Source organism: Lacerta agilis, chromosome 7 (genome assembly GCF_009819535.1).
Source record: "Lacerta agilis isolate rLacAgi1 chromosome 7, rLacAgi1.pri, whole genome shotgun sequence".
NCBI classification, from domain to species: Eukaryota; Metazoa; Chordata; class Lepidosauria; order Squamata; family Lacertidae; genus Lacerta; species Lacerta agilis.
Window position 1 is genome coordinate 54,715,567 of NC_046318.1, and position 12,528 is coordinate 54,728,094.

General features: G+C 41.4%; 1 protein-coding gene across 1 annotated transcript; it reads left to right on the plus strand.

Annotated features, from left to right (window-relative positions):
• Nucleotides 1-94: 94 nt before the first annotated feature.
• Nucleotides 95-11,908, plus strand: XKR9 (XK related 9). The gene is made up of 4 exons (XM_033155385.1): nucleotides 95-254; nucleotides 2,025-2,536; nucleotides 9,160-9,383; nucleotides 11,152-11,908. Exons 2-4 carry the CDS (start codon nucleotides 2,277-2,279, stop codon nucleotides 11,811-11,813), a joined length of 1,146 nt encoding a protein of 381 aa, XP_033011276.1. The 5' UTR covers nucleotides 95-254; nucleotides 2,025-2,276; the 3' UTR covers nucleotides 11,814-11,908.
• The last annotated feature ends 620 nt before the right edge of the window (nucleotides 11,909-12,528 follow it).

Genomic DNA, 12,528 nt, shown 5'->3' on the forward strand with positions numbered 1-12,528 from the left:
GATTTATTTGTTTTTTTAAAAGGTTGTCTTGGTCAAAGCAATGGCAGTCCACGTAGCTAGAGTATTATTAATCGAATCACATGATCCAGAGGAGACGGGCGTTTCAGTTTTCATTCTTTCCCACACCCTTTTACCTTTTCCTGGTTGTAGATTGCAAAGTATCACAGTTCAACTGTGTAAAACATCCAGACTTTCAAGGCACCTCTCTCTATGGATTTGCTACTGGAATGTTTATTTATCTGGCAAGTTTTAAGGTAAGTCTTCTTTATAAGAGAGTTGTTGCCTGTAGTTAAAAAATCTAGATGATCATATTCTACATCATCTACAGTCTTAGAATGACAATCCGGAAGCCAACCAAAGTAGATGTGTCCTGTTTACTACAGTGGTTATAAGGCAGGGAAACAAACAAGTATTACTGTGCGTTCCAGAGCTGTTCCGTTATGGTTAACTCATGCTGTCAAGAAGTCTAGCAAAGGATGTATGTTTCCTTAGATCTTGGAAGAAAAACTAGAGGGATTTTTTTGGGGGGGTATGGTACAATAAGGAATATGTTTCTTAATGTTGATTCTCAGTAAATGCTCTCCACATTATTCAAGATGTTATTGTAGGTGGGAGATGAAAAATTGACACTGAAGGCATTTACAGTTTGTTTCATTCTCTGCATTTCTGTCAAACTTACATTGGGTCGAAATAAAACACAGTTTCAAAATTCCCACTTTCTGTTCCACACACACACACACAGAGAGAGAGAGAGAGAGAGAGAGAGAGAGAGAGAGAGAGAGAGAGAGAGAGAGAGAGAGACTTGTGGGTCACTTTCAAAATGTCCCAGGGTAAAATTGCCCAACTGATAAGGTTGCAATCATAACCCCACTAATCTGGGAGTAAGGCTCCTTGAATTATATTAGGCTTAGTTCTGAGTAGAAAAGGTTAGCATTGCACAAGTGCCTGAAGGAACTGGCTATGTCTCTTTGAAGAGATTAAACAACAATTGTTTGCCCCTGAACCACACAGACAGCAATTGTCTGCAGGGTGTGTGTGTGACTATTGTTTATCAGCATCCACAGCACTAATCTAAATTGCTGGGATACTGGGATTCTTGCCTAAGCACATACAATTAACATTTAGCTGTGTGGATGCCAGTTCTACTAATGCCATAGGTGACTTTCAGATGCTACGGACACTATGATGCAATTGCAAGCACCTTTAATTGTCTACCTGTGGCATTTTAAACGGCTTGTTAAATTGTTCTTCTTTTGGAACTTCCCCCTTCTTTTTTCCTCAGAGACCATGCTCTCAATCCTTTAGCCACAAACATCTTACCATCTCTTGTGTCTTCCCACAACACCAGCCTTTCACCCTTTTTAAATGTAAGGGTATTGCTCCGTATGGCTATCACTACCAATGAGCCATAAAAATGGCACATTGCTGCGCAGGAAAGGATTTTCCCCTGGAAAGGGTCTCAGAGTTAAATGATGCGAAATGCTTCAGAAAAGAGTGCCCTATTGTTCTGACAAATGTGCTAAAGATTGAGTGCAAAGTACAAGACAAACATGCCATGGAGACGTGCAGAGGGAGGAGAGGAAGTAGAAGTCCTGTTACACTAGCAGAACTCTGCTGGCACAGCATTGGATATAATACTTTGTTTTCAGATGTGTCTTCTTCCCATCCCAATCCCCTGAGAGAGAACAGGGAGTGTCTGTCCTAAAATGCTGCCTTTCATCTTTACTTTTTTGACATACCTATATTAAAAACAAGCAACTTAAAAAAAAACCAACAACAAACGTGTTCCCTATTAATGTCTTTTAAATCAATTGGAAAGGCTTTCATGGATTAATCTATCTGATTAGTAGCTTAGGGCTGCAATCCTATGCACAGTTATCTGTGCATTAAGCTCACTGAACACAGCTAAACATGCATAGGATTGCATTGCATTTGTTGCTGCTGTAATAATTATTTATACTGCTGTTAAGAGGTTTTTACACTCTTCTGAATCAGCTAGTTACCTACCTGTTTACTCTTTTCAGGACTTATCAGGAAGAATCAGCTTCACCAGTACCATTCAATGTGCATATGGATATGTACGCAAATGGATCTTTAGTACTGAAACAGAGCTAATCTATTTGAGTATCTGTGGTTTTGATTTAATTTGCCACTTCAACAAATACACACCCCAATTTCCCCAAGGAGAAATACGCTCACATATTTTCTTACTATGTGATACAATGAGAAACGGCTTATTTTGCTTCTGACCTGAGATGACATGATCAATCAAGACAATGAGATATACAAAGCAAGAGTTTGCTACGATGGTTCTTGGAATTGTGGTTTATGTTGCGGATGTTGGAGCAGATCTCTGGGTAGCAAACAAATATTTCCGTGAGGGACAGTATCTCTGGTGTGCCTTGACATTGGCCACAGTGCTTCTTTCATCACTAGTTGTCCAGTATTTCAGTTACACTTGGTTTAAAGATGATGGTACTGACAAGCTGAGTTGGATTTCTTCATTACATCTCTTACAAGCTGGAATATTGACAAGGTAAATATAAAACATAGAACATACAACTAGCTGGGCTTATAATGTCCTAGATGACTTTTAACGGGGAAGAAGATGATGGTGACTGGTTAAACTTCCAAAATTTCAAATGTGTGCAGGGGTGTGAGGCATAGGAGCCAACTCCAAGAGGCCAAATATTAAAATATTTGAGGGGGCCAGCCTCCCCCAAGTTGACAGGCACTGCCATTCAAATGGTGTGCATGCACTGCGTCATGTGATTAATTATGTGGGGCAGGGCTCACCTGCCCTCCTCCATGTTTTATTCAAGTTGACACCCCTGGTGTAAGATTAGTAGAATGGGTTGCCTGGCTGCCGTTTACTGAGTTGCTTTATCCTAAAGAGTGACAGTTAGGAAGGAGAAGCAGGGATCTGGAGTGATGTACACATGAATTTGCCAGTACGTGATCAAACCCCACCCCAAAACAGCAACAGTTTGAAAACTACCAAAATTCTTGTTCTTTTATTTTTGTCTCATATTCTTTCATTGCTCCCCCCCAAATAATTAAGGATGTCAAACACTGACAAAGGAGCATCAATGTACACCAGGGGTCCCCAAACTAAGGTCTGGGGGCCGGATGCAACCCAATCACTTTCTCAATCCGGCCCACGGACAGTCTGGGAATCAGCGTGTTTTTACATGAGTGGAATGTGTCCTTTTGTTTAAAATGCATCTCTGGGTTATTTGTGGGGCCTGCCCGGTGTTTTTACATGAGTAGAATGTGTGCTTTTATTTAAAATGCGTCTCTGGGTTATTTGTGGGGCATAGGAATTCGTTCATATGCCATAAACCTGTGTGTTCAATCGCTGAAATATACACCAAATATGGAGCAATGGAGATGTTTGTTGGATGGTGGTGCCGGCAAAGGGGAGAATGATACCCTTTTATTATTTGTGATGTAAAACACGTTGTGGAGCAAACCGTTTAACAGGCCAGGTATTTGTACAGTATTTTTCCTTCCGTAATATTGTGTCTTTCAGATCTTCAAAATAATGTGCTATATGAAGTATTTTTAAAAAATTGCTTTTTATTTCTATTTAATATTTCCCCCATCCAATCCAAATATATATTGGTAAAACTTTTTTTTTTAAAACGGTTAATGTATTTAATTTGGCATTAATACAAGGCCCAAGAGCAGGTCATATTTGTATGTCTGTCAAGAAGCAGAAGCTAAACTTAACCCAACAATTTCTCCCTAGGTAAATGCCAAGTGATATTCAGTAAGTACTTTACTTTGTGAGAATCCTTGCCAGGAGTTCAAAGGTCACCTCACACCTTATCAAGCTTCTCAGTTGTGAACCGGGAGGTTTCACATAAAGCTGCGAGCTTGCCCCAACACACAGCTTGGACAACCACAAGCTTAGGTGTATGAGTGTGTGTGTGTGAGGAACAGATTGATTTACTCAAGCAGGTTTTGTGGAAAATACTGGACTACACAGAAGCTTCAATCTACGGTAGGATACAAGAACCAGATGTTTGTGTTCCTGATTGTTTTATAAACTGAGAATACTGCAGGGCTTTTGTCATTCAGAAATATAAATGTGTGTCATCAGCACCGCACAAGAAAGCAGCTCTGTATAGAAATTTTGTTCCTTGTTTTTACACATTAAACTCAAAGCCATGAATGAGATCTCTACAGTTTCTGTCAGTGCTGCAGGCATTCCTGAAGGAACAGGGAGCGGGTCTTGGATTTTTACATACTGCTCATGTATCTTAAGGGCAGCAATGAACTTCCATGAAAGGAATATGCACCCTTCTTTAGAGGGCAACATCCTTGAAAGGAATGCATATCCTCCTTTGGAGAAAAATGACACCATCATCTGATGTGTTACAGGTAACCTGCTCAAGAGCCTATGCCCAGCCATTTGCCCACCCAAAGTATTTTTGCTACCCAGTTCAAGAGTTGTTAGCAATGCCTCAGAAAGACCAGGGAGGGAGTCCATGCCATATCCTTGCATCTGTGCATAGTTATTAAATCCTATAGTTCAACCCTCCAGATACAATTTAACTTCCATCTGCCTCAGCCAGCATGATTAATGATAAGGGGAAATGGGTGTTGTAGTCAATTAATTATTATTTATTAAATTTGTATACTGCCCTATACCTGCAGGTCTCAGGGCAGTTCACAACGTAAAGTCACAATATAAAAACACAAAATACGTAATAAAAACAAGAACAATCAAATAACCGCCCCACATGTTGCTAGGTGTAGTCTAGCAACATTTGGAGGGCCACATTTTTTGTGGGGGGGGGGGAGAATAGATATAGATCACCCATGTGGGATAATTAATAAAAGACTGGCTGGATCCCTAGATCCAAAGTGCAGAGTAAAACATACTATCCAGCAAGAGACAGCTCCCAGCAGTTTTCAAGTCACAAAAGCAAGCAGCAGTATAGCATGGGGATATAGGCAGTCAAACCTTTTAAATATCCTATCCGGAGTCGCTACACACCCTAGTAAGTTTTAAAATGCTTTACTTACAAAGTTCAAAAGGTCAAGTTCATGCATTTATTCATGCAGCAGCAAGTAAACACAGGCAATAATCTTAGGATACAAAATATAATAAAATAGCTCATGATCTGAGCTCCTAGTGAGCAAGCTCAGGCACATCCCATTTTGATGAGGTCACATAGTGATGGAGAACTAAAAGAGGGAACTAAAAAAGGAGGAAACTGTCCCTGCTGTCTTGCCTTTCACCTCTAAGCAACTGGCAGTGATGTGTGGCTTTGGGAAGTTAGGTCAGTAATGCAACTCTGCCCACACCACCAGTTGCTACTGCTTCTTGGGCTGGAAGGTGGGGGCAAGGCAGTCATTGATGACATCCCCTGATCACAAACACAGGGTCTCTCTGCCCTGTGGACTACATAAGCATGCATACAGTAAGGTTTCATTAAATATCCAGTGCAATTGTCAAGTGTTTTAAGCCATTCAGGCACACTGTGCATGGAACTTCTACCCTTGGGTTAACATTTGCTATACGGTAATTATCAGAATAATGAGCGCATTCTGATACCCCAAAATCTATTTTAAGGGGTGAAAGTTGTTTTCAGTGTTCTGCTAAAGCATTTTGAGGTGAGCCACAGGTAATGGAGGCCACCATTGCTATTCTGTAGGAAGATATTTATGTATAAATTTACTGAAGATTTCTGCAGGGTACATTGGAGCTTGCCACAAAACTGCCAGCATGTGAACTTCAAAACATTATTAAGAAGTTCCCACAGGGGCAATCGGTACTTCTTGGGATATGTTCTTGTAAGCAGAGCTTTTAAAAACAACAAACTGAAGAGGAGCGAGCAAGTGCCCTGACATTTTGAGAAACAGCAGAAAATGAGTATCTGAAGAAGTGTGCATGCACACGAAAGCTCATACCAAGAACAAACTCAGCTGGTCTCTAAGGTGCTACTGGAAAGAATTTTCTATTTTGTTTCGACTATGGCAGACCAGCACGGCTACCCACCTGTAGCAGAAAATGAGGTTGGTTAAAATACATTTTAAGAGGGGCTTTCTATCTTCCTTTTATATCTGCCTGCAGTTGCTTATTTGTGAAACATTTGAGATGCAGAGCAAACACATTTGCATCTGCTCAAAAATGTGCCTTGTACTCAAATGAGAAGACACCTCTGTTTCGAAAACAAGCATCCAAACATAATTCTTGCGGAAACCAAGGACTCAGCTATACAGCTGCAAATAAAATGTTTTAAGTGCAATATACAATGTGACACTGGATGGTGATGGTGAGCCTTATGGAAAATTCAATGTATTTTTAAAAGCACTTAAAAAAAAGCATTTTCAGAACTTTAAAAAAATATGTGTATAGATTCCACCCAAGAGTGTTTCTCCGAGTCTGGCATATGCCGAACATCTTTTTTCCAGTGATGTACCTGTTCCTTGCCAGAGGATGTATGCTGTGATTTGATAGTGGAAATAAAAACTGCATCTCCCAAAAGAAAATAGAAATATTTTGAGAAGCAAATGTTCTTCATGAGGCAATGAATTAATCCCCCCTGAAATGTTTAGTGTGTTTTCTGTCTATGTTTTATTTTATAGGAAATTACTTCATAGCCTTAAGGACACATTATTCAGTGTAAGGCTGTGGGAGTTGAGATATAATGCAGTAGTAAACATTAGCATGCATTAGCCCCTCATTTTCCACTGTCTACCAATGAAATGCATGTCACCACAAGAAATTCATGTGCCCTAAGAATTACAATAGAATTTGCATGTCTATTTATACGGAGCAGCAGGTGCCTTCTGTTAACAACTTTTAAATGTCTACAGAAAACATTTCAATTCCTGCAGGCTTATGCAAGCAGTTAAGAATACATCTTTCCATAATAGTTAACTGATCTCTGATGGTAAATTTTTATGTGGATTTATGTATCACTGTTGTAAATAGCTCTGATATCAATTTTGTGAATTGTGGTATATAAATAGGGTTCTTAAAACAAACAAACAAACAAACAAACAAACATGCCTGCTCAGAAGTAGGTCACGTTGAGTTCAATGGAGTTTACTCTCAGGTAAGGAAATTGAAGACTTTTGGTGTTCCTTGTAATGATAGCGCAGGAATTCAAGGCTTATTTTTGAAAGCAGACATGCACATCTGCAGATTGTCGTGGTATATGTGGTTGTGACCGCTGGCTGTAACAGATAAAGCTCTGCACATATATATGTCATTTTGGTCTGCAACTGTCATCAATTGGAGGGCCTCCCTCATGCAGGAGTTATGTAACTGGATTGTGGCTATAAAGGTAAAGGTAAAGGTACCCCTGACCATTAGGTCCAGTCGCGGACGACTCTGGGGTTGCTCGCTCATCTCGCTCTATAGACCGAGGGAGCTGGCATTTGTCCGCAGACAGCTTCTGGGTCATGTGGCCAGCATGACTAAGCCGCTTCTGGTGAACCAGAGCAGCGCACGGAAACGCCGTTTACCTTCCCACCAGAGTGGTACCTATTTATCTACTTGCACTTTGACGTGCTTTCGAACTGCTAGGTGGGCAAGAGCTGGGACCAAGCAACAGGAGCTCACCCCGTTGCGGGGATTCAACCACTGACCTTCCGATCAGCAAGCCCTAGGCTCTGTGGTTTAGACTACAGCGCCACCATGTCCCTTGTGGCTATACTATATATATAAAAGAAAAGCACAGGTGGAATGTGCTGTTACCAATAGGATTGTATAAGCAGGGACTGAATATAAAATTTTCTGATCAGTTTTAAACCCCCAAATACTGTTACTTTAATATTATTGCAAGCTACATTGGATTTTTTTTTAAAATGGAAAGCAGCCAATAATTTTAAATAAACAGATAAGGGTTTGTTTCCATGGAGGGGACGGGGACACAGCTTTTTATAGAGCTCTGAAAAGTCCTCAGCAAGTCATTTATTCTATCTAGGGTGGTGCTCTTGTTATAGGAAATAAAGTTGCCATCAGCAGAGAAATGTGCATCATGGGCCCTATCTGCATTATATATTGAAAGCAGTATCATACCACTCTAAACGGTCATGGCTTTCTCCAAGGAATCCCAGGAACTGTAGTTTGTTAAGGGTGCTGAGACTCCTGTTCTCCTCCCACAGCTATAATTCTCAGAGTGGTTTTTACAATCAATCCTTATTCCCCAGGAACTCTGGTAAAGCAGCTAGCTCATTTGCAAAAGCTAAGCAGGGTCCCGGATGGTTTCAAATTGCATTGGGTTACCTTGAGTTTCCTGCACTGCAGATGGTTGGATTACCCTGTTTCTCCTAAAATAAGACATAGCCATAAAATAAGCCATAGCAGGATTTCTATGCATTTGCGAAATATAAGCAGTTCCCCGAAAATAAGCCATACCCCAAAAATAAGCCATAGTGACATGGTACCTCCCATTAAAACAGCCTGGAGAGGCGTGGCTATGCAGCGTACCGATGCGACGCGGTTAAAATAAGACATCCCCTGAAAATAAGCCATACTGTGTTTTGTTGAGCGAAAAAAAATATAAGACAGTGTCTTATTTTAGGAGAAACACGGTATGTGACCCTCAGGGTACCTTCCAGCTCTACAAGTCTATGATTCTCGGCACCCTTAACAAACCACAGTTCCCAGGATTCTTTGGGGGAAGCCAAGGGCATTTAAAGTGATACGATACTGCTTTAAATGTATAGTGCAGATGGGGCCACATTCTCCCATATTTTTGTATTCAGTTGGGGGGGGAGAGGGAAAATAAAATGAAAAGAGGGAGGGGGGAGCAATAGTTTCTGTGAGATCTGTCACTATACCAACATTTTCTTCTTCTTTAAAATTTCAGAACTTCCCTGCTAATTTTGTGTTTTACAGTATTTAGATGCTTCTTAGAGGTTGAGTATCTCTCACTCCCTTTGTGTGAATGGGTCTGAATGTGAAGGAAAGGGATGATAAGCCAATTGTGCCCACTGTGTTTCACGTTCCCACTGTGAAATTCAAAGGGGAGCTGGAAGAGACAGACTTAAGCAACCCTCTCCCCTTCCAGTCCTCCATTGCTGCTTTTCATTTGAAGAAACAAACACCCTGATATTGTTAACCACACCTGTTGCATCATGTTTACTTGGCCCTAAATCTTACAAAATGCCCGACTGTGCCTTTCTCCACTGCAGGTACTGGGCTGCGCTGAAATGTGGCTACCAGGCAGCATTTAAAACAAACAACTCAGAAGATGGATTGATTGATGGTTGCACCAGCCCCATTCACAAGATTGCCATTTGTGCAATGACTGATATAAGTATGCTCAGACTATTTAAGGCATTTCTGGAAAGCACACCCCAGCTCATTCTTCAGATCTATATCCTGATGACATCTGACAGTTCTACCCCCAGCCAGTGTAAGTCTGCTTGTGGTGATGGAAGCCATCTCCCAACAGTGTGTGGAAGATGCGATGGCACAGAATGTTCACAAACATTTAAACTGTTCAGAGAACTGCTTCAGTACATATGAAATACACCTTCTGTGCCTGAAGACAGAGATCAGTCACCACCCGTTCAACCTTCGTTGATGTATATGTGACATTAGATTATTATTTGTCTCAATGTGTATCACTTTAGACTCACATTAAATAACCTTTGCCATGTTGTTGCCCATTCACCCAACTCCATGGTTGGAGTTTCTTTAAATCTATGTCTCCATATTTCTTCCATTTCACCTCTAGCTTACTCATTGCTTCCTTTGTTTTCTGCTTCTTAGTCCACTGCCCCTGGCCCTACTTTCTTTAGCCACTTTATTTCATGTCTTCCCTTGCACCTCTCCTTCTCTCTTTTCCTTCCTCTACCACCCACTCAGCTTAAAACTTTTCACACCTCAGTATTCTCTTAGTTACACCTTTCCTAGTGAATACCAAAACCTCCTCCCATTTATTATTATTATCATTATCATTATTATTATTATTAGTCTAGTATGTGTCTTTGGACTATAATTTTTTATAATAATAATTGCCTAGATGGAAAGATGGATGCATACATGATATGCATCCCTCTTGGCCCTTTGGTGGATGGACCTCTAACTTATTGCACAAAGTTAACAGTCACACCCATTGTGCCACCTAGTGTTGGTATGTGGCCCCTGGAAGGTTGCCCACTAGGCAAGACTGCCATCAGGCTGAGATAGGCCTTTGGTCTGATCCAGCAGTGCTCTTTTGATGCTCTCAAAGAAGGAGCTAAGGAAACAGGAGGACTTTGGTAAAACCTCACGAAGAGCCTGGATGCCAAAGTGGCTGCGTGCATTCAATAGGGAGGGAATAATCAGGCAGAGTAGTTGGGACACTGAGAACCTGCCAGGGCAGCTGCACCTTCATGAACTACATAGAAGAGATATTCTCCCACTCAGTGCTGTTTTTCTAGAAAAGGAGGTGCCGGAACTCTCCATGAACGCCTCCCTTGTTCTTATAATGGCAAAGGTGCCCACCTGAGAGGTGCTGGAACCAGTGGCGTAGCAAGGGAGCGGCATGGGGGCAGGGCACCCCGGGTTTCAGGAGAGGGGGGTGACACACCCCACCCCCTCCCGCCACTCCCCCGCTGCCCGGCAACCCGTCTGTGCTTCTTTACAGATGGTCAGGGCAGCCCCACGAGCTGTCGCCGGCTCGCCGCGGGAGCAGCTGTGCTGGCCCGGATGCACTACGCATGCCTGGAAATTCCGGGCATGCACAGTGCATCCAACGTGCGTCATGACTTCATGACGCATGCGTCGTGACGCCCCGCCCCCAGGGGGGTGCCTCCGCTCTGCCACCCCGGGCAGTGAAGAAGCTTCCTCCGCCACTGTCTGGAATTGAGTTCAAGTGAGTTCTGGCTGAAAAAAAGCCCTGCTTCCTACTTGTGATTTCGGTTGACATCTTTCCTCTGGGATCTGGCAGCTTTCATAGGGTAGTGAAGGGAAACAAATTATGGGATGGAAGAGGCTGAATGATACGCATTCACCACCAGCCAGTTATTTGCCCAAAAGCTTCCCAGTAGCTACTGTATCTAATTTCCACAGCTTCTAAGAGTATGTCTGTCTAACTAGTTCAGACTATTGTTACATTTTTGTGTGAATATTATTTAATAGAAAAAAAACTCTTCTTTTCCTAACAGGGCTAACAACTTTTATTTTCTTTTATTTAGATGCAACCATTGCAATGTCTTTCTGCAGCATTTCCTGTGCAACTGTGGACTATCAGATAGCTTTACGAAAATCCCTGCCTGAGAAAAAAAACTTTCCAGGGATATTTTCCAAATTAATGTATCTTTTCTATAAACTGTTGACTTTGACTTCCTGGATACTCTGCATCGCTCTGGTTACCGTACTAAGTGTAACATCTCTTGTTCTACTTGTGTTTCTTTGGCTTTTGAGTATATGTTGGGTCCTGAAGCAACACACGACATTTTGTACATCCAAAGGACCAGAAATTGTCTACAGGACTATTGTGGGAATCATTCTTATTTTTACCTTTTTTAATGTCAAGGGAGAAAAGACCAAAATACCTCTGATTGTTTATTATACTACTCGGGGGTTTATAACCGCAACAATAGTGTATGTTTGCGTGTCCTGCAAATCAGTGTTTAATGGGAAAATATATTTGTTATCTGTAATCATGGTGGTCGTTATCACCCTAATATCGGGCATCATTTTTCTTATTTCATATTATGCATGTTTTCATCCTAGGAATTTTTACACACAAGATGTAGTTGATGGACCAGGAATTTATTACACACAAGAGGTAACTGATGGACCAGGAAGTGGAAGAACAGAAAACTGTAGAATGAGGGGATTCCTGATGCAATAAATCTCACGACAATTGTCTGCTGCTGCTGCTATGCTTCTTTTTATTTAATAAGATATGATAGCCATCTTCAAATATCTAAAGGGCTGTCACATGCAAGATGGAGCAAGCTTGTTTTCTCCTGTTTCGGAGGCTAGGACCTGAACCAGTGGCTTCAAGTTACAAGAATGGAGATTCCGACTAAACATCAGGAACGGTTTCCTGACAGTAAGAGCTGTTTGACAGTGGAACAGACTCCCACGAGAGGAAGTGGTATCTCCTTCCTTAGAGGTTTTAAAATGGAGGTTGGATGGCCATTTTATATGTGTGATCTAGTTGAGATTCTTGAATTGCAAGGGGGTGAACTAGATTACCCTTGGCACATCTTCCAGCTCTATGATTCCCTCAGTGCAAAAAGTCACTGATGCAGTAATAGTGCATTGGAAGTCAATTTATACTGGGCCATCCTGTTTTATTAGTAGTTCTATGATGCTTCCCCAATAGTTTCCACATTATTTCTGTCTGGGTGAGTGCTCTTGCATATACTACAACATCAGTTGAAAGATAACCCAGAACAACTGCGGTATATGAAAAGTTAGAGGATTTCAGCAGGAAGCTGCAGGACATGAACTGATTGGAAACAAAGGACTCTGAAACTTTGGCAGAATCGAAAGTGTGATCACATACAACTAGTACGCCAATATCATAATGAGCTCAAATCAAGAATGAACAATAAAAT

What these genes read in the sequence shown, in the direction of transcription:
- XKR9 (XM_033155385.1), top strand. Translation starts at nt 2,277, where the DNA reads ATGAGATATACAAAGCAAGAGTTTGCTACGATGGTTCTTGGAATTGTG. An exon ending in CAAGCTGGAATATTGACAAG is followed by an intron (nt 2,537 to 9,159) that starts GTAAATATAAAA and finishes TCTCCACTGCAG; the next exon opens with GTACTGGGCTGCGCTGAAAT. An exon ending in CAGTTCTACCCCCAGCCAGT is followed by an intron (nt 9,384 to 11,151) that starts GTAAGTCTGCTT and finishes TCTTTTATTTAG; the next exon opens with ATGCAACCATTGCAATGTCT.